The following is a 21,268-nucleotide window of genomic DNA, read 5'->3' as shown; positions in this document are numbered from 1 at the left end:
CACCCTTTCCTTTTAAAACCCTACCAGGGGGCCTCACTCCCCCCATCACCGTCGCATCCCACAACAAGGACAAGGCATGGAGGAGGTCTGGGAGGGCATCAGCCTCAGCTCTCTTCACCCAGACATCCCTTCCACCCCTTCTTCCCTCTCCGCCACCGCCACCTCAGCGGCGGCAGCAGCTCCATCTTCCCTGACCTCTGTCAGGGGCATGGTCCTGCAAGACTTCCTGACGAGAGGGAGCCCGAAGGGCGGCCGCCAGCCGAGCAAGGAACCCGAGCTGAAGCCTCCGCCTCCGCCGCAGCCGCACGGCGTCGAGCGGCAGCGGAAGCGGATGATGCACAACCGCGAGTCGGCGTCGCGGTCGCGGGCGAGGAAGCGCGCGTACACGGACGAGCTGGAGAAGGAGGTGGGCCGGCTGCGGAGCGAGAACCGCGCCCTGAGGGCGCAGAACGACAAGGTGAGTGGCTCCGTGAATGACGATTTTCGGTCGCCGGCCGTCGCCCACACGGTATTTACTTTTTTGACTGTGTGGTGGCAGCTGCAGAAGGCCGTGGAGGACCAACTCTGTGTCGCCGCCAAGCGAACCCTGCAGAGAACGTTGACGGCGCCGTTTTGAGGAATATACCTACACCCTACCCTATCAATAGCTCTCTAAATTTGGTCATGTATATTCTTCCCTCGATGTTAGTAGATCTTCGTTCGTTTACTTGGATGGATAAGCAGGAGGGAGAGGGAGTGTGATTTGCTTCCTTTCCCCTTTTCTTTTCCATCCATGTAAACTTAGCATATGATGCGGTAATTTAAAGAGTTTACCTTGATATCACTTCAAGTTTGACAGAGCTAGATTTTTAGGATGTGTTTACTTGAGAGGAAAACAGTGCAGAAATAGAACCTGAACAAATAGCTTGCACTGCTGATGGTCATGGAACTTGCAGAGACATCTGTTGCCTCGAACCATTCATGCATGATACAACCTAATCTGCACAGTATGTTAGATGAACAACAGTTAAACTCATTGTCACTATAAAATTCCACCAATATAATTACTCTTTGCTCAGTGGATGCATGAAGATATGTTTATGGTTTTATGGGCAAGTAGGTGTGTGTGAGGACTGTTGAAGTGCTCAGTGCTCAGTGCATCTCATTGTGCACTTGAATGGGTCAGCAGCATGCCCCTGAGAATATTGTCAGGATTGGGAGAGGAGGGTGGGGAGACAGCATCTGATGTTGCAAGTTTCTTTTCATTTGTAGCAGAGGAGACAAAGCTCCTCCTCCTTGAGGATCAATGAAGATAAGAGAAAGATGCCCTAAACATATCTTTTGAAGGATATGGAGGGTCCAAATACCTTTGGAAAGATTTGAAGGTGTGTAGGCTTGACGATCACTAAGAGGACCTAGTTGACATTGCCAGATGTTGAGCACAACTCTTACTATAATCTCTCAATTAATGGAACTTGTCCACCCAATTCCATCCTCAATCAATTAAGTTGTGTGTGCAACAATATGCAATAGGTCAGTGGTTTCGCCATGATCTATTCAGAGGGCTTGCAATAGGAAAACAGAAGAATAAGAACAACCTTTGGTTCCAAACTAAGTACTTCAGACAGTTTTCCCAAAAATAATTCTGTAATTCCAAGTACTAAACCATTCTGAAATCTAGATGCAAATACTAGTGCAGGAGAAAAGCTTATATCAACTTGCATAATTGTACCTTCGTTGACCTCCAATTGTCAAGACAAGATCGATGAACATATTTCTGTGTTCCCCTGCAATAGCAAGCCGCAATCAAGTCATCTGCTGCAAGAAAAACTAAAATGTCAATCATAATTTTGCTAGAAAGTCTATATTATATTTGATAGCTCCTTTCTACATCAATTTAATAGGTACATAGTCTTAATGTACCAATTATAATTAGTAAAGACCTCCTATACCAAGGCAAATTCTGCATTGTGGAAGATCTTGATCGACCAGATTACATCGCTCATCATCAATATCAGCAACATCCAGGTTACAGTCAGTAGCCACAACCCTAATTTCACTTGAAGATGGAGACTCCTCAGAGCCAAATATAAGCAACTGACTTTGGAAGAATAGGCTCAGTATCAGAAACTTCTCGACTATCATTAGTTATTGATAACTGCATCTTGATGATGATCCACTCGACCAAACATCAACAAGTAGATCAATTTGGTGGATCATGTCAAAAGCTGGATAAATACCTGCAAGTAATTTTTTATATTAGAAAAAAAGAGTATAAACAAAGAAATTGGTGAGGGGTATGATGAGAACAGGAAAAGGCTTAGTCATATCAGAGTAATTTTTATGTTTGCTTAAATTCAACCTGCAATAGGATTATGCCCTGTAAAAAGATGATACCAACATAGAACTCATCAATATATGCAGCCAAAGTTTTTGAATTAGGTTTTTTACAATTAAATGCCACAAGACTTAACGTATTAAACTTCTATGCCTGCTACAATAATTACACTCAGAGCTATAATAATCCAAAACTACTTCACGTTATCCACTATTTTCTGTAATCAGACAAGGAGTCTATTTCAGTTTGTAAGCTAGTAATTGCTGACAGAAAATGGAGCATGCAGGGAAAATATACATACAAAACCCAATCCTATGACAGACATGGTAAATAAAAGTGAGGTCTGATAAGCAGGGGAACAAAATATGTCTAATCCCATTAAACCATATAAAAGGCAGTCCGATGTATGATGTTCTTGCCAATTTGGGTCCGAGAAAGAATCTATTGTATACAATTTTACCCTACATTAATAGAGATTATTTCCACTAAGTCACATGGTGACAATAACTTTGACTGTTGCGCTAAAGCTCCCTTCTCATTAAACCAAATAAGAACTCAAAACATTGGCATATCCAGATCACACAAGAACTTGAAAAGTGTGACTTTTCTAATACTAGTCCCAATTTCATTACAAGAAAGCGTAGTAGTCATCTGTCCCTGCTGCTATTTCATTTTAGATAGTGAATATCGTCACCAAGAAACCACATTGGCCATTCTTCCATCGCTAATTATCAAAACAAATGATCTACGAATCCGGATAACCAGATAGTAAACTAGCTGTGGCATGTGGCTTTACAAGCGGTTATAGGACTCAGAAGGTCCACCGCGCCGGAAGACAACAACTTACAAATCACAAAAAAGAAATACGGCATACGGTCGACCCATAGACTCCGGATCCAGAAGAAGTCAAATCCAATAACAATGATCAAATCTTTGGCAATAAGTTGGAGTGAATAGAAACAGAACAAATATAGATTAACAAAAACGACAATAGCAAGGAAATTACCTTTCGGCGGAACCACCTAAACCGCTTTTGGATCCAGCATGGAGGAGGACGTACGCCGAGGACAGGTGTGCGATAGATCGAAGAAGGGAGATCGAGTCGTCGAATGGGTTTAGGGTTTCTAATTCTTCGCGGAGAGCCAGCGGAGCCGAGGAAGAAGAAGACAACCCGCGGTCGACGCGGTAGAGAAAACCAAAACAATATAACAAAATTATGCGCAGGAATTTACTACACGTCCCCTATTAACATCACCCGAAAACACACCTAAATTGTAGACCATTAGATACCCAATGCATTGAACTGATCGCTTGGAGTATGAATGTTGGTACGCAACTAAGTATACATATATTTTTATATCACAATGCAAAATCTCAGGGAGTATGGTGATATTAGTCAAACTTTATAGGTATTTTTAAAAACGTGCTAAAGAGTTTGGGCCGGATCAAATCTGATAGGGCTTGTGGTCCGGCCCATTTATAGTAAGTGGAGATGGAACCCTAATAATAAGCATTATCTTCGCCAATTCGCTTTCCGCTCTCGAGATCTATCCGTCTGGGGAGTAGCTGTTGCTCCCGCCCGATCTCGCGCTCATCTGCCAGCCGGAGCTCCTCGAGTCGATTTCTTCTCCCTGCTTCCTCGATCTAGCGATCAGGTAAGTTGGATTTCGCTTCCACCCGCTGTTTTCTTCGATCGTAATGTTTGATTCTGGATATGAAGATATGAGCTTTGGAGGTTTTTATTGTTCTTTCGGTTCTTAAACTAGGTGCTTGGTTAGTTTTTAGATCTATGTTTATGAGTCGAGAAGAAATTCGTGGAGAAAGCAATTAGGTAACTGAGGAAAAAAAGTATAGAAATTTTTATTAGAAGCTTAAACTTCCTTTCCCTCCGTTCCTGGTTTGGGTGAAACTATAAATAAAAAGGGGATGAAATTAAGGCCCCCCCACCCACCTTTGCTCTTTAGAAATTACGATCGATCCTAGCTTATGCTCTGAACTGGCGTCAATTAAGTTTGCCTCATGCTTTGTTTTTTCATGTAATTCGTTTTTGTGTATTCTTGCTGGAGTGTGCATCAAAAGCATAATAAATCTCTGGTGCTCGTGATTGGTAAAGCTAAATTGTAGAACTTTCTTTTTGTTTCTGTTTGGGAATTTTATGCATAATTATAATAAAAACTCAATCGATTTAATCTGATATTCCAGTAGTCCATCTCTTGTGTTTTTGTAGTTATTGCAACTTTCCTATGCTGCATCATTTGTCCCCACTTCCATTTTTTTTTATAAGACAACAATTGAGTGTTATTCATATTTTGTTCTTTTCTGGTGTTACTTTTCCTATCAGATATGGCTGGACTTGCACCAGAAGGATCACAGTTTGATGCTCGCCAATATGATACCAAAATGAGTGAGCTGTAATGCCTCTTACTTTTAAATCACTACTATCATTACTTTAAAAAAACATTTTAGTTTTTTTTTTGCATTTACAGCAAATGCCAATTTGTTTTTTTTAATGTTTGTCTACATGCTGTTGGTGACTGAATTTTTTTTTTGTGTGCAATTTCCTTATTGATACAGGCTAAATGCTGAGGGACAGGACTTCTTCACATCTTATGATGAAGTCCATGAAAGCTTTGATGATATGGGTCTTCAGGAGAATCTTCTTAGAGGCATTTATGCCTATGGTAATATGACAAAACAACAGTTTGAGTTATTCATTTGTGTTACAAAATAGGTTGGTCTTTTTTAACATTTTACTTTGTAGGTTTCGAGAAGCCCTCGGCAATTCAGCAAAGAGGAATTGTTCCCTTTTGCAAGGGACTAGATGTTATTCAGCAAGCACAATCAGGGACCGGGAAAACTGCCACCTTTTGTTCTGGTATTCTGCAGCAGCTTGATTATGGTCTGGTTCAGTGCCAAGCCTTGGTTCTTGCTCCAACTAGAGAATTAGCCCAGCAAATTGAGAAGGTCATGCGAGCACTTGGTGACTACCTTGGTGTAAAAGTTCATGCTTGTGTCGGAGGAACAAGTGTTCGTGAGGACCAGCGTATTCTTTCAAGTGGGGTGCATGTTGTGGTGGGCACTCCTGGTCGTGTTTTTGACATGTTGAGGAGGCAGTCTCTTCGCCCTGATTATATTAAAATGTTTGTCTTGGATGAGGCTGATGAAATGCTTTCGCGTGGCTTCAAGGATCAGGTCTCTTCCTTGTCTATTCTTCTGTCTTAATTTTTCATGTTTGATCAGATATAAATTATTTCTCTCTTTTGTGATACTCTTCAATTGAATTATTGTGATCATATCATGTACTCTTGAATCCTTGATACTTAGCGCACACAAGACGCACCTCGTATATCTAGTGATGACAATGTGGATAGCTTAGTTTAGCTGTCATTGGAATTCATTTTTGAACCATTTCCTTGTTTTTATTGGGATATTTAGTTCCTGAAATCTTCCTATGAATTTACAGTTAGACTTCTTTTTTGTGCTTAAATATGGACAATATGCATCTTTTGTTTCAGATCTACGACATCTTCCAGCTACTTCCTTCAAAGATTCAGGTTGGAGTCTTTTCTGCCACAATGCCACCTGAAGCCCTGGAGATCACCCGGAAGTTCATGAACAAACCTGTTAGGATTCTGGTGAAGCGCGACGAACTCACCCTGGAGGGTATCAAGCAGTTCTATGTGAATGTTGAGCAGGAAGATTGGAAACTAGATACCCTCTGCGACCTCTACGAGACTCTGGCCATCACTCAAAGTGTCATCTTCGTCAACACCCGCCGCAAGGTCGACTGGCTCACTGAAAAAATGAGGAGCAGAGATCACACTGTCTCAGCCACCCACGGCGACATGGACCAGAACACCAGGGACATCATCATGCGCGAATTCCGCTCAGGCTCCTCTAGAGTCCTCATCACAACTGACCTACTCGCCCGCGGCATCGACGTCCAGCAGGTCTCGCTCGTCATAAATTACGATCTACCAACACAACCGGAGAACTACCTGCACAGGATCGGACGAAGTGGGCGGTTCGGGAGGAAGGGTGTGGCAATAAACTTTGTCGTCCGTGACGACGAGAGGATGCTGTATGACATCCAAAAGTTCTACAACGTGGTGATAGAGGAGCTGCCTTCCAACGTCGCCGACCTCATCTGAGCTGAGCTTGGCTGAGAACTGCTCGAGTGATCGCCGGTGTTATTTATGCACTTCTAGGCCTCCATCAGAAGGCAGGCCTGCCTGCTTTTTTATTATGCTCTATCTATTTTCAGTGGTAAGACTTGTACTTTTTGGGATTTTGTTTTATTTAACAGTAATTTGAAACAAGTTTGAAGCTTTTAGCTTGTCTCTTAAGAGCTGTTGAGGACTCTGGTGAGAGGCAAGTTTAATGCATATTTTTGTTCACTGCATATGACATGGTTTGATATCCGATTTTGAGAATAATATATATATATATATATATATATATGATAATAGAAATAATATTTGAGGATATTTATGTTATTTTATAAAAAATAAAATATCTTTTTGATAAAAAAAAATTAAAATAGAGAGTTTTTTTTTTTAACTATAATTTAAAAAAAGAAGAGTGCTTTTTGAGTTTTGGCCTTCTTATTTTATCTTCTATACTTGTATTTGGTAGTGAAAAGTGAATGGTGTGAGTTAGAGATGATAATTATGTGACCATTTATATTTATTATATTCAATTTTTAATCTCATTTTCAGTTGAATATTTATATCTTAAATATCTTATTACCATTTATAATTATATTTTTTAAATATATAAATAAATAAATATATAATATATACTATAATTTAATCAAGTAGGATACAAGTAGAGTTCTATTTTTTTATACTTAATTATTTAATTAGATTTAAAAAATTTCTTTATATCTTCTTCCATTTGGATTGGATATCCAATCCTTCACCTAGTTTGGAGGAATTTGCCATCAAATGAAATGAAAACATTAGTAATTATTGAGGATTTTTTAATAATTAAGTAATTAATAAATATTTTAGTTAAATAATATGAGATTATGATAACTAAATACACTAATTAACGAAAATAAACGTGATAGCTATGGTAGATGATAGAACTCATGTGGAAGGATTTATAAAATTACTCCCTTTAATGGGATAAAAGCACAGAGGATATGAAAAACTTTTAAATAATAATAATTATTAAACTCTCAATTTGTATTTATTTTAATTTTTAAATATTTTTTAAATTTATTTAATTGATCAATAAATTTTATTTATTTATAAATTTAATAAGAGATGTATTAAACTAAACCCTTTCCATTAATTCGTATCTCTACCGTTGTTTTTTAATCTTTTTTTTTCTGTAAACAAAAAAAAATAAATTCAATCAGTCTCATGGACTCAATCCCTGACAGTGACCGAGTTCAACGAAAATTTTCCATCGATCATATTTAAATGCTGGGTGCATATGGCTGATCAGTATGTCCACATCTTTTGATTGTGTTCTTTATTTAAAAAAAATTATTTCAAATACCTTGTAATTGAGAACCGTGAGTACTAGTGACAACCCGGATGTACCGTTGCACCATTTCTCACTATAAATATCAGCGCATGGTCTGTCGGTCTCTTTTTTCATTCTTTTGTCAAACCCTTTCTTCGTCTTCTTCTTCACCGCCGTCGCCGATTTACGCTTCGCCTTCTCTGGAATAGGAGTCAGATTTCAATCGTAAGTCGCAGTCTGGAGGTGAGATATCCTGATCTGTCTTCTCGGAAATGAAATTCATGAAAGAGTTCAGTAAATCTCGTTCTAGGGTTTCACTCGCAATATCTTCATCTGTTCTAGGGTTACCTAGCTAGTTGCCTTGACCTGATCTGTTTTCTTCGTTGGACATATTCGTGTTCATTCTGCAAATGTTTCATTCTTTTTTGTTCGTTTTCGAAGAAAGAGTTGGTTCTTGGTAAAACGGCAACAATTTAGTGAACAGAAGATGTTTCGATTTTGAATGTTCTAGAGTTTCAATGTCAAGTTTCTATATATTTTTTTCTTTCTTTTGGTGAGGAGGATTTCCATGTTGGATCCAATCTCGTAATCCAACCCACTAATGCAATATTTTTCTTCTATCAACCATCAATGGCTGTGATCATAAAGTCCATGGCATACTACTGCTAACTAAAACTCTAGACCCCTCTCATTGCCATCAGGAAGTAAGTTGCTGCTTCTCTGTAACTTCTTGATCTGCTGCCCGATGTCTAGTAATTTTATTGTTTCTTCATTGTTTGTCCCCTTCTTTTTGGCCCTGATAGCCTCACTTGTTGCTTTAATCTAACTCCTTGTTATCATGTTGGAAAACCATTAACTGAGATACACAAGAAGATTAATAATTCATTCCTTACTGGAAAACACAGTAGAAGCTTTGCAATTTGAACTTAGGGTTTGAAGAAGAAGAGAGTGGAGTACCTGAATTTGGCTGGCTGGGAACACATTGGCGGTGACGGTAATATCAATGGTGATTGTTGGTGGGTTAAAGGTAATCCTTTTTGATTGGGAAGATAATTAATCTAGAGAGTGAAAGGAGGGGAGTGCTCGAGAAGCTGGGCCATCCTCATGCTTCATCAAATCTTATAAAATTCTTAGATTTTATGATTCTTAGTTTACCAAGAGAAGGATAATTTTTGTTTAGATTCACATATTAGTGCAAGTGCTTGTTATTTGAAATATTTGCTTATTGACCCTTAGACATCACGTCTACATTGAGGTTTCTCTTTCTTCATCTAAGACAGGACAATTTTGTTTCCCAGGAAATAGTTAGAAAGTCATGTATTAGTCTTTTGTGCTTCTTTATTTGAAATATTTGCTTTTTGACCCATAGATTATCACATCTACATTAAGGTTGCTCTTTTTATATTTCCATTTTTTTTATTCTATCCTTTGTGAGACGTCAATATCTTTACAAATAATACACTTTGGCAGTATGTTAGATATTTTTGTATATCTTTAGCCTTTTGTTGTTATTCCTATGCTTACAAGAAATTGTTGTTCTGTCAGCAATGGCATTCAGTAGAAGTACAAGGAAACCCATATGGTTAGTAGTCAGCAAACTGAGTGCTTTGGTGCAACCAAGTAGGGGTTATATCTCTCAGTCACATACAGTGAAGCCAACTATTTCTCCAAGACAGTTTGCAAACCAGATTCTATCAACCCAAGTGCTTCCGAGAAGGTTTAGCACTGAAGTATCAGCCACTGAGCAAATAAATCGCATCAAAATACTGAGGGAAAGAACAAGTGCTCCCATTAAAGATGTCAAAATGGCTCTTGTTAATTGTAGTTGGGATTTAGGTTTGTCACTGTACCACTTAATTATACATTTATTATTGTTGTTGAATCAAATAATTACTTTGCCTAATGCTACAGAAGCTGCACAAAAGGATCTCAGAAAGAGAGGAGTGGTGCTTGCTGCAAAAAAATCTTCTCGAACTGCAGCAGAAGGTTTGCTGTCACTGGCACAGATGGATAAAAAGGCTGTTGTAGTTGAGCTCAACTGTGAGACAGACTTTGTAGCAAGGAATGACACATTTCAGTACCTGGTTAGTATTGATTTGTGAATGATGAAAAGTAGAGTCTTCAATGCTGATCAGTGATCCTGTCATTATCATTCACGAGGATTTCCAACTCTAAGAAACTTCTCTATGTTTTTTTAGGGTTTGGTCAAGTTGTAACAATCAGATAGGGACACTCTTTCCTTATCAGTATAAAAACACATCAAATGTTAACAGTGCCTCATGGCCTTTTTAGAGGTCATGATTGAGCAGATACATGATGATACTCAATCCTTGGATGAATATTCATTTTCTTTATTATATGCTGTGAAGAGCCTTAAAAGTCAATTTCACTAGATGATAAAACAGCAATAGAAGTTCCAATAACAAAATATACCTTTAAAATGATCGTCGACTGTTCATTTGAATTTTCAGCAAACTTAAACCCATCATCTTAATTTTCAGATGCTGATATATTCTCTCTTAAATTTAAATGCCAGTTTCCATCATTCCAATGCAATTCTCCATGTAGACTGTTTTTTGGCCAAGTCTATTCTCTATTTGTTGTAACTGAGTGGCTAATTCTGGACCACTATCAACTTCTAACTTCTTGAACCTCTTTCAGGCTTCTGCTTTGGCAAGAGCTGCTCTGTCAATAGAAATTCCAACTCCACTAGCTCAGGAGGCTTTTCCTTTTGGTCCTGAATACTTGGAGGTATGCATTTGTAAATGCAGTTCGTTAGATGGCATTGTTTGCAAAGTTTGCATGAAAATATTGTAAGTCATTAGAAATGGTGGCTATGAAAAAAAAAACTTTAGGCTCTTAGAGTGAAACTAGAACTGCAGAATGTTGATGGCAACCTGCCTTTCTGAAGTAGAATAAAATACTCTTCAGGTTGACAAGTGGAGAAGTAAACTATAATTTATGAGGAAGAAAACTATGGCTCACTATTATCTAAGAACTGTCGATTGTTCTTTTTTGGTGTTTATTATTTAGAAGTCTCAGCTTTAGAGAACTGTTTTTTATTTTTTATAATCGACAAACTTCCTTGTCATCTAGATCTTGTACCATCTCTTATGGTTTGTCTACCATTGTGCTACTTTCTCACAATAATCATTTGATTTTACAAGTATCTCTGGATGAAAAGTACTCAATCTATTAGCCTTGACTAGAATAATGGGTTTTGTCTTCTTGTCTTCTCCTTGTAAACAGAGCGGTCTTCCGCTTAGCATAGTGACTAACAATTACAAATAACTGTCTTATTAACCCTTTTTTTGGGGCATATTATAATATTTTCTTGTGCTTACTAATTCTTTTTCTTTCTACCATCCTGAAAGAAACTAAAACTAAATTTCCCTTCAAAAGTCTCACCATCTGTATAATCATAGTAATCTTATCACCAATATATCTAATTTTCCTAAATTTTGGTTGCGTAGAGCATGAAGATTAATTTGGATCATCCCAAACTATCTGGAGAAACTACAATACAAAATGCAGTTACAGAAGTTGCTGCCATGGTGGGGGAGAATGTCAGGATTAGAAGAGGTTACACATTGTCGTCGTCTTCACATGGTGCTGTGGTGTCTTATCTTCATACATGTCCCCAGCCAGGTAATACAACTCTAATCTTCTGCAGTGTTAAGCAATCCGAAATAACATATAATCCATATGAAATCTGCATGTTCAATTAATAGGATAGATTTTAATAAGTTCTTGTGCTTCTGTGACCATTATCATTTCTGTACATGTCAAAAATAAAAGGTTTTTTTAATAATCTCGTAAGGTAGAGTTAGTTTAATCAAGCTGTTTTCTTTACCAACTAATAATTTATTTCTATGTTTATACATCTTGCATGAACCTGTATATTGTCTGTTGATATAGTCTGGAATCACGATAGTTGATACTATGCGTTAGCATCTATATTTTAATACTTATATTCACTTATAAATCTACATGTTTTTCTTATTTCAATATTTATGCTTTAATGAGGTAGACAAAATTTATTTTATCAGCAATTTTGCTATATATACTGCTGAGGCTCAGAATTTATTTAAATTCATAGCTGCCTAGGGAATAAACACTACCAAATTTGGCCAATATTTGATGTTCTGATTTGTTTCTTTCAGGTTTGGGTCGCGTTGCTGGATTGGTTACACTGGAAGTGGAAGATGGAAACGCTTCACATGATGCTCTTCAGCAGGTTGGTTCATCATTGGCAATGCAAATAGTGGCATCGAAGCCTTTGTTTTTGTCCAAGGAGCTCGTTCCTCCAGAGGCATCAGAGAGTGAGCGAGACATACTGAAAACACAGGTGCAGTTCAGCTTCTTCAAGTTGTTTCTTGGATAAACTGCAAATTATGTTAGATACTGGATTAAAAATAATCAAATAGAGACAAACCTCTTTTGTGCTCGCATCTATATAAGTGCTATTTCTGAAGTATGTTGTTTATCCTGGATAGGGGATGCTAACAGTTTTGTAATCAGATAATTCAATTCTTCTGAAGATGCTTTCCTCTGTTTTTTCATTTCAGGCAGAGAGTTCAGGGAAATCCCAGATGGCCATTGAAAAAATGGTGGAAGGTCGTATGAGGAAGTACTATGAAGAAGTCGTTTTGTTGGAGCAAAAGTACTTTTTGAATGATTCTGTTAGTGTGAAGGTATGTAGGGCATCTTTTCTTGGTTCTCTCTATTTGAGGCCCTTCCTTTGTAGGAGCTCTAAAGGTTTATTGAGTTTTACACGAGCCTTGCAGCGTTCATTTATATCGTTTAGCATTTTGAACATCATATTGCAGTCTCTGCTGAATGATTTATCAAAGGAAGTTGGTTCCAGCGTAAGAATCGGGAATTTTCTCAGAGTGGAGGTTGGAGAAGGAATCCAAAGGTAGGCATTTTGTTATTATTGTAAAGCTAATGCTATAAACGACATTTTGATTCCCTGCAACTGCAATTGTTTTCCAGAATAGTAATTTTTTAAATAATATAAATTCCAAGCCTTTAGAGCATGGAATCTAAAGTGGCTATCCGTCTGGCTCGTACATGAACGAGGAGACTAGTATTTGTTAGTTATTTGTTTGACTTTATTTTGCTATACTGGTTAACTAATCGAGTTGTATTGTGAATGCAGGACAGGAGCTTAGCAACCTTTCATGCTGTCGTTCATGCTGCATAATCTCTTGCTAGATCCAACCAACAATGCAGGACAGGAGCCTAGCAACATTATTTTTCAGAGACATCTCAAACAATAAACCTACCGGATTGTTTTTGTTGATCTGAGTAACCAACCAACAAACAGTAAATGTTAATTTACTACTGCATTGTTTTTATTTTGGGGGATCGTGGTGATACCTTAATTTAAATATCCCATGCATTTTTTAATTTGTTATTGTATACATTATAACTAGGGTGGCACTGGCACAAGTGATGGCTCGAATGGGTAATTGCTTGTCATCAACATGATTGACACCGAAAACCTAGCTCAATCAAGGGAAAGAACACAATTTTTATATCTTAGATTGCAAATGTGCATGTGAAGTAAGCTCACATGAGATGTTTGTTTCTGGGAACTAGACAGTTCACTTGAATGGTTTATGCATGAGCATAATGGTGCTGACATAACACATTTCATAAATAAGCCTGCCTCAACTGGGTTCTTTGGTTATCCTCGCTGCTCTGCTTGCTTCTCCATCCCAGGGAGCCTGATTTTGATCGATAGATGAAATGCTTTGTCTAGGATCAGATGAATTTGTCATCTATTCACCAATAACCGAAGATCTTTAGCTCTTTCTTTTTTCTTGCAAAGGTGGGTAAAGAAAGAGCTCACCTAGCATGCTCGCTCACTCCTCCCGTTTCCATTGGAAGTGAGTATGTGTATAATGTGCATGGAAGGCACCTTTCTGAGACAGGGGATAGCATGACTGTGGAACCTTCGCAAAAAAGCTGTGTTGGTTCTGATCCTGTGGCCATTTCTGATTTTCGTGTTACCTGATTAGGACACATAGAACAACATTAACAAAGAATTCAACAGCTATGCCCTTGATAAGTAGCCATTGTTACATAAGACTTGATTTCTTCTTAGGATTTATCTGGTAGAAGGGAAAGAAATAGCGTGGATAGGAAATGAAAAATGAGAATGGAATCTAATGAAATAATAAGCAAACACACTCCCATGTTTTGTTATATTTTTATTACTTGGACTCATCATATCCCTTCCTTCCATACTTGTGCACAAGCCAGACTCTCTAAAACCCATGCCCTTATTCACCTTGCGCAAAACAAAAATTAAGAAATAACTGTGTTGGACACTCCATCCATGCCAATGTTCAATACTCGTCCCTAAGGATTCATGCAAAATAGGCTGCATTAATGGAATAAAATGACAAGCGAAAGGATTCAATCTATTTTGACTTAGTCAACCTATTCCACCTGGGTCGCCAAATCCTAGCACAGCCCACCCAGCGGGTCCCACACAACCAAATTGCATGGCCCACCTTATTTATTTGGCATGCCCTACCTGACACCCCCTATGTTATATTTTGCTTGTCTAGTTTATCCATCCTGTCTAACTTACTCGACCTATCTATCATGCTTGGGTCCACTTAGTTCCATGGATCTCCTGGCCCACTTGATTTGCCCATCTTGGTCATCTTGCTTGACTAGTCTTGCCTAGTCAGACTGGCCATTTCATATAGCTCTATTTTAGACTTTAAAATTGATGAGAAAATGGTTTATGGTAGAGGTAGAATGATCAAATGGAGTCATAGACAAATGATCTTCCCATTCCATTCCATTACTAACTGCCACAGGTGTAATAAATGAAGCCCATAGTTGAAGGTTTAGTGCATGTGCCCACAAGAGTCACAAAATTCAATAGCAGTACTCAGAATAAAACTTAGGAAACACCATGAAATATCTGATTTAGTTGTAGGGTAAGCAATAATGTAATTTATGCAATGGTGCAAATCGAGTTTCAACATACCACCAGTATCCGAGAAAAGAATGAGGTTTCACTCAATAATATTGCCTTGTCAACGGACTCTTTGTTGGCAAAGATAATATACGCTTCGCTGGATTAAAAAGATAATTGCTTAGTTTCATTCATATCAGCACATTCATGTTGATTGACAGCAGATGAATATATCTGGAAGGAATGAATGAAAGCTGCAAAGCTTTACCCTTTTGGATGGCCGGTTAGCACGTCAGTTAGCAAGTTAACTCTAACAATAGGGCCACACTTGGTAAAATGAGAAAACAATGCTTCTCTTGTAGCTGCAAAATGTACCTGCATCAAAAGTATCAGATCCCCAAGGACGTGTATTGTTTCCATATGAATCTTATGTTCTAATTCAATAACTTACTATCAACGTACAAATTGCAAAACATGATATGGACATCATGCTAATATATTTCAAATTTCCATCAGATGAATTAATGGTTATTGAATTTGTAGAGAGGAAAGAAAGACGCACACAAAAAAAGTATAGCATACTTTATATAACTAATTTAAAGTTACTCAGATAGTCCAAAATAGTTTGGAATTGGAAGGTGATTACCCCATGGAATTTTACAAACAGATTTACCATCCTCATAACCATCAAATTGTTTTATTAAGAACATAAAGCAAGCATGATTAATAAATTGGGGCATTAGAATCATCTACATGCATGCCTCAAATTTGAAGCTACACAAGCTGAGAACAGAAATTCAAGTACATCTGAATTTTGAAATGCAGACATGCTGAAGAATCCAATGTGATTGTATAACAAAATATCATGTGAATGTCAGAATATTTGCCAAACAAATGAAAATAAGCAATTATAGAAGAAATAAGTATAAAAAACCAATTGTTTTGCTGATTTACATTAGTGACAAAGACAGTTCTTGACTCAACATCTTCCTTTGTGTTGTTGTGCAGACCTGCAAAACAAGGAACTCAGCCTCAGTGACTACTTCTGCAAGTGACAGATGCCAAGAGCTCAATACACATCATATTAGCCAAACATTCGTTTGCTAACTAGTTCAAAGAATGATGGTTATTAAAGAGAATAGCGAAACTTGATACCCTACAAAGGTATTTTGAACAAAATCAATCCACCAAAACAAATCATGTATAAAATTTAAAACATTAGTTCAACATGGAAAAAGAAAGAGCATTGAACAAGAGGAAATACGGTTACTGCAATAAATGATAATTATAAAAAATCACCACCAATATTGCCAAATAGATGTTGTCCATAACATAATGGAAGTTCACATTAAGAGTGAGATATTAAATATGGAAAAGCAAAACAGATTGCAAGCAACAAGTCAAGAACATTGTGGTATGCCCTTGCATTACAACGCTGAAGTACAAATCCAACCAAGCAAATGATTCTCTTTATCATCCATCACAGAAGAGGAAAGTTAGTAAACTATTGAAAATAAGAATTATTATAATATTAATAAATATTGGACTATGCTTCTGAGTTTTGACACAGATCTATCCATGTATTCATACAACCACAGAGAACCATGAATAGCAAAACCAAGCTGCAGCAATGTGCAAAATGCATTCACAGAGTGAAACATACTCTGATGATGGTGTATCAATAGTTCAATACCTAAACAAATCACTATTGATGCTATAACTTATTACCGACCAGCATCAAAGCTTGCCAGTAAATCCAGACATACCATAGAGAAACATTAGTGAGAATCATGCCTAACCTACTGTGAGATGTGTTGAATCCAGTAACTGCAATCATGCATATGAATTCTAAATATTGTAAACTGAAAATCACAAGTGCCTTCAACTTATAGAATCAGGAAAATAAACAATACATGTTTCAAGGTTTGACTGAAAGACATTCCATAGTGCATCAATGACCTGATGGGATATTGGATTTTGAGTCAATCAAAGCTGCCTGCTTTGAGCGGAGCTTTTGCATATCCTTTTCCACTTTTTGCAGCTTTAATTTTACATCAGTTATTTCCTGCATTAGGAAATCAAAGAAACATAATATAATAGTAGTTTAAAATTTTTTAAGTTTCACACACCACAGTTGCTCACAGTTTGGATGGGCTGGGGTTCACTGTTTCCATTTGCAAACTTCAAGGATTCAGGCTTTTCTGATGTTAGACTACACGGAACTGCATTCTGTATCATAGTTGTTTCTGAGGTATTCTTCTTTTGTACAGATTGGACTACTTTATCAGACTGTTTGTTCTGCTCACTTAAAGATGATGCTGAAGTACATGTTGGCTTCAGAAACTTCACAGTATTATTTTTCACTATTGCTGACTCATTACGAATAGACAAATATTGGCACTTATTGGGTACAGAACCTCTTGCCTTTTGTAATGCCTCTTTAGTTTGCAGATGGCTTTCCTCACTGCCTGAAAAAGAGGCAGACATATGGCCAGAAGCAATGCCACCATGTCTTGTCTTTTGCAATTTATCTACTGGTTCAAATGAGTGCTGCTTATTCACCTCCGGTAAATCATGTCTTTGAGAACTGCTGGTCACAAGTCTCCTTTTATGACCTTTATCAAATACTGTGCTCCTTTCAGTGTTATTGCCACTAAAAGTTGCATATGGCTCAAGTAATGCATGCTTCAAGTCTTGAATCTCTTCGGTTTGAGGTTTTAGTTTTTCTGTTCTAGTGAGATAGTGTCTTCCACCTCTTAATAAGGACTCATTTTCTTTGCATGGCTTCCCGAGCCTATCCCAAACATTACCACGAGCCTCTGTAATCTGTGCCTCTATGGCATCTGCATCATTTCCAGATGGTTCACTTGGAATAGCACTTCTATTGGAAAGAGCCTCATGGTTAGTATCTTCTGTATGAAAAAAAGGTAGAACACTGTATCAGATACATATATAAGGGCAAAAATTTTGCAGACTTGTTTATCTTTTTTCAAAATTGTCTATCAAAGCAGAGAAGTGAAAATTGTCTTAGATTTTACAATGGTAAAAAACAGGAAAATGATTTTTTTTAAAGGAAAAGGACTTGCCTCTACCAATTGCTTGTGAATTCCTCATGACTGTTTCTGACTTTGGCACATGCGAAGGTTGACGAGGCAATGCACTTGAGCTATTTTTGGCTATCTGCTCTAACATATGAATGATGAAGTTAGATAGTGGAGCCCTTCTAGAAAATAATGTGAGAACTAAGACAAAGGGCTTAGCCAATCAACCTTCCAATGATGATTTTGTCTTTCTAGGCATTGCTCACCACCAGAAAATTTTTTAGTACAGGATATCAAACTAGCATCTGCAAACATTGTGAATCCATTTTGAGTCTGATTAATGTTGTCTGTATGAACCACACTATTGACTGCATGTGTTCGTTTCTGTGGCCTATCAGCAAGCACTTTGATGGAAGCAATTTCACTAGGACACCAACCTTTATGGCTCTCTAAATCATTAATGTTGTTTGCATGGCTCAAGTTTTCTTCATTATTTGATAGATCAGAATAATCACCTTTAGACTGAAATATAGAATACAAAGAATACATGAATAATTATCGTTAGGATGCAAGATGAACTAAGTTTTTTCAAATCCTGAGAAAGGGAAACAATAGCCCAACAGTCCTGGCAGTGCCATCATGGACCTATCATCAAACTAGCACCAGACAGAGGACTAGGAGCTTAGACACTTGCCCATGAAAACAACAGTATGCCAAGTTGTTCCAAAATTCATTGCTTTAGAAATCCAATAGAAGCTTTACATGAACTAAAATGTCGGTCCTATTAAAGATTGCCATCAGTAACCATTGCAATCTTTAGCTTTCTATATTGCTTCATCTTAGGATTCTCTAAAATGCTTCTAAAGTTTTCTCTAAATAAGCAACTAAAATTTCTTCACTTGAACCTTCATCCTATTGCTCTAACGACCCATGGGACTCCTTGGCACCAGCAAGCAAGAGCTACTGTGAGTCTTCTTCCACCCATAGTAATCTAGAAATTTGTAATATACCTGTGCTGCTAGAAATCATTTTTTTCCATTTCAATTAATTAGTAATTCTTCTCCTTAATCATAACAAAATCAAGCAATCAGATTTGCTCAAAACAAGTTTAATTTACATGGTATAATGAAGCATAAATGGCAAGTATCATTGTCTATCCGCATATGATACACCCCAGTTAAGCATAGATTGTCCCATGTGCTCACTACCTATGAAAGTAACCCAAGAGCTAATGAGGCTTCACCAGTAGCAATTACTCAAATTTTAATGCCAATAACTTCCTATGCCTTGACATAGTATGGAGATTACCTTAGTTGTTTCATCTAAACAGTGAATAGGAGTCTTTGAAGCACTAGTTTGAAGTGATAGATAATTCCAGAGCCTGCACGAAATGATAGTTAACATAGATAAGCAATACTAACCACATAAAACACCAACATATTTGTTTATTAAAAAATAAAATACCATGCTACAAAGTTTTCACTTTCATTGCCAAGAAATGCCTCCAGTTCATCTCGGGCTTGATTTTGATGTTTCCCATTGCAAACAAGAATAATGATGTACTCCTGGATATGCAAATAACAACTTATTCCATCCCACCATACTAAAACACTTAGGAAATTATTTAACAATAACTTCTTTAATAAAAAATTCGGATGGTGCTCAAACATGATCTAAGAGATCTAGTCATCTAGATATTATTAATGATAAAACCTTGGAGTGATGAAATCCTGAAATTCATGTAACCAATATAGCCAACCCTAAATAGTTAAAACTAACATGACTTGCTAATGATGAATCAGAAGCTCATTATTATTTCACCTAATTGATGAATAAATATTATTTTTAAATACATAAAGACTAAATCATGTATTATTGATCACATGAAACTACTATTATTAGCATTGATTTAAAAAGCTTCATCCTAAGCCGTTTACACAGCCACATAAGCTTTATACAGAAAGGACAACATGAGATCTACAGTCTACTAATGGCCTCATACAGATCAAGCACGCTAAATAGATCACCAGCTTGTTAAAATTCAAGATATCAAGTTAATATTGATTAGATTAAACTAGTTTTACCAAATAGACAAAGAAAAAGCAAGTATATTATTTACCACAAACCCCTCCTCTCTCCCCCACAGCCACACACACACACACAATTTTTTTTTGTTGCATCTGCCACCATGTTTTATTTTATTTGTTGCTCTCCTATTATCAACATTTGAATAGCATCCCCATTACTCCATGCACAACAATGAACTATGAGAAAAGTTCTGTCTGTAATCCACCTTTTATCACCCTAACAAAAAATTCTGATCAATTAAAAAGAAACTCAATGAAGCAATTTTAAAAATGAAGCACAAAAGTATTTATGCAACATGAGTGTTCTATGACTATTTGGTCTTCAAAGAAGCAAGAAGTTCCATATTAATTATTATAGGTGGAAGAATAGCCCAGAGCAAACCCTACAGCAGCCAGCCATGGTATCCTCTGCTGCTTGCTTGAAAATCAGGATGTAAACAGGAGCTAATGTGAGTGATATCGTCTGCTCAAGACAAACACATGCATTCTTCCAGTTTGATTGAGCATTTCCCAATCACTCACTATTAATGTATTCGTTGTTCCAGCATCATGAAATGAAAAAGTTCCCTCTTTTCGCGCTTGTCCACTTTTAGCGTGGAATTGGGCGGAACAGGTCTATCCTGGTATCCGAACTATATCTAGTCATTAATACAGCAACAATCTCCGTTCTTAACTAGCGAGCATAATTCAGAGTAAATTCTCCAAGATCCCAATCCCGGTCTTTCCCACCCAATCCAAAGTATAAAAAAAAAAAACCCAACTCAAATCAAAACCCTATCCGAAAAAACTCCATAGTGAAGCAAGATCATTGCCAGATGCATAATATATCACAAAACCTAAGTTAACAGGAAATCGCATGCCAGGTGGTGAGATCTTGTACCGTGAGGACGTCGTCGGAGTAAGCCCCTAGAAAGTCAAGGAGCTTGCGGGACACAGCGTCTTTCCCACCCAATCCAAGGGATAAAAAAAACCCAACTCAAACCAAAACCCTATCCGAAAAATCTCCATAGTGAAGCATGATCATTGCCAGATGCATAATATATACACAAAACCTAAGTTAACAGGAAATCGTATGCCGGGTGGTGAGATCTTGTACCGTGAGGACGTCGTCGGAGTAAGCCCCTAGAAAGTCAAGGAGCTTGCGGGACACAGCGTCTCTGAGCACGGCCGCCTCCGGCGACGTCCGATCCATCTTGAACGACCTCGGCTCCGACGAGACCACCTCGACGCCGGCCACCTTACCCTCCAGCGACGATTGATCGGGGAGGCCTCGCTCCGCCATTTCCCTCTCCACTCCAGAACCTTCTGTGCGTTTAACTTGATCTCTCGGATTACGTAAGCAGACTCATTTATAACACTGATCGTGGTAAAAATAATTCACGAACGCGGATGTCCGTGCTCACAAAGG

At 37.7% G+C, this 21,268-nt stretch overlaps 3 protein-coding genes, 1 long non-coding RNA gene and 1 pseudogene across 5 annotated transcripts; 3 read left to right on the top strand and 2 right to left on the bottom strand.

The window, feature by feature from the left end:
* The first annotated feature begins 42 nt into the window (after positions 1-42).
* LOC141817040 (uncharacterized) lies at positions 43-800 on the top strand. 2 transcript variants are annotated; one of them, XM_074704743.1, is made up of 2 exons: positions 43-457; positions 545-800. In XM_074704743.1, exons 1-2 carry the CDS (start codon positions 77-79, stop codon positions 614-616), a joined length of 453 nt encoding a protein of 150 aa, XP_074560844.1. In that variant the 5' UTR covers positions 43-76; the 3' UTR covers positions 617-800. The 2 variants fall into 2 exon arrangements, with proteins under 2 accessions (XP_074560844.1, XP_074560840.1); XM_074704739.1 differs by having other exon boundaries at positions 539-791.
* Positions 797-3,475, bottom strand: LOC141817056 (uncharacterized). The gene is made up of 4 exons (XR_012600778.1): positions 3,324-3,475; positions 1,932-2,219; positions 1,712-1,797; positions 797-979 (listed from the first exon to the last, which is right to left on the bottom strand). It is a non-coding gene; the product is annotated as an uncharacterized LOC141817056 (long non-coding RNA).
* Positions 3,476-3,851: 376 nt separating this feature from the next.
* On the top strand, positions 3,852-6,657 carry LOC141817030 (eukaryotic initiation factor 4A-1-like). The gene is made up of 5 exons (XM_074704732.1): positions 3,852-3,972; positions 4,659-4,728; positions 4,892-4,998; positions 5,079-5,509; positions 5,833-6,657. The coding sequence occupies exons 2-5, from the start codon at positions 4,661-4,663 to the stop codon at positions 6,466-6,468; spliced, it is 1,242 nt and encodes a 413-aa protein (XP_074560833.1). The 5' UTR covers positions 3,852-3,972; positions 4,659-4,660; the 3' UTR covers positions 6,469-6,657.
* A 1,280-nt stretch (positions 6,658-7,937) lies between these two features.
* Positions 7,938-13,204, top strand: LOC141821425 (elongation factor Ts, mitochondrial-like). Its single transcript, XM_074708858.1, has 9 exons — positions 7,938-8,035; positions 9,338-9,628; positions 9,704-9,876; positions 10,454-10,543; positions 11,266-11,440; positions 11,956-12,140; positions 12,361-12,486; positions 12,622-12,710; positions 12,954-13,204. Exons 2-9 carry the CDS (start codon positions 9,340-9,342, stop codon positions 12,964-12,966), a joined length of 1,140 nt encoding a protein of 379 aa, XP_074564959.1. The 5' UTR covers positions 7,938-8,035; positions 9,338-9,339; the 3' UTR covers positions 12,967-13,204.
* A 109-nt stretch (positions 13,205-13,313) lies between these two features.
* Positions 13,314-21,160, bottom strand: LOC141821424 (uncharacterized; annotated as a pseudogene).
* Positions 21,161-21,268: the final 108 nt, after the last annotated feature.

Source organism: Curcuma longa, chromosome 2 (assembly GCF_044706935.1).
Source record: "Curcuma longa cultivar G26 ecotype Majalengka, Jawa Barat chromosome 2, ITB_CL_G26_1.1, whole genome shotgun sequence".
NCBI classification, from domain to species: domain Eukaryota; kingdom Viridiplantae; phylum Streptophyta; class Magnoliopsida; order Zingiberales; family Zingiberaceae; genus Curcuma; species Curcuma longa.
Note: the sequence above shows the minus strand (reverse complement) of the source record. Positions and strands in the feature narration are given on the sequence as shown.

Excerpts from the sequence above, each read along its gene's own strand:
- LOC141817040 (XM_074704739.1), top strand. The coding sequence starts at position 77 with ATGGAGGAGGTCTGGGAGGGCATCAGCCTCAGCTCTCTTCACCCAGAC. Across the intron at positions 458-538 it reads TGAGGGCGCAGAACGACAAG|CTGCAGAAGGCCGTGGAGGA; the intron begins GTGAGTGGCTCC and ends GTGTGGTGGCAG.
- LOC141817030 (XM_074704732.1), top strand. The coding sequence starts at position 4,661 with ATGGCTGGACTTGCACCAGAAGGATCACAGTTTGATGCTCGCCAATAT. Across the intron at positions 4,999-5,078 it reads TAGAGGCATTTATGCCTATG|GTTTCGAGAAGCCCTCGGCA; the intron begins GTAATATGACAA and ends TTTACTTTGTAG. Across the intron at positions 5,510-5,832 it reads CGCGTGGCTTCAAGGATCAG|ATCTACGACATCTTCCAGCT; the intron begins GTCTCTTCCTTG and ends CTTTTGTTTCAG.
- LOC141821425 (XM_074708858.1), top strand. The coding sequence starts at position 9,340 with ATGGCATTCAGTAGAAGTACAAGGAAACCCATATGGTTAGTAGTCAGC. Across the intron at positions 9,629-9,703 it reads TAATTGTAGTTGGGATTTAG|AAGCTGCACAAAAGGATCTC; the intron begins GTTTGTCACTGT and ends CTAATGCTACAG. Across the intron at positions 12,141-12,360 it reads GAGACATACTGAAAACACAG|GCAGAGAGTTCAGGGAAATC; the intron begins GTGCAGTTCAGC and ends TTTTCATTTCAG.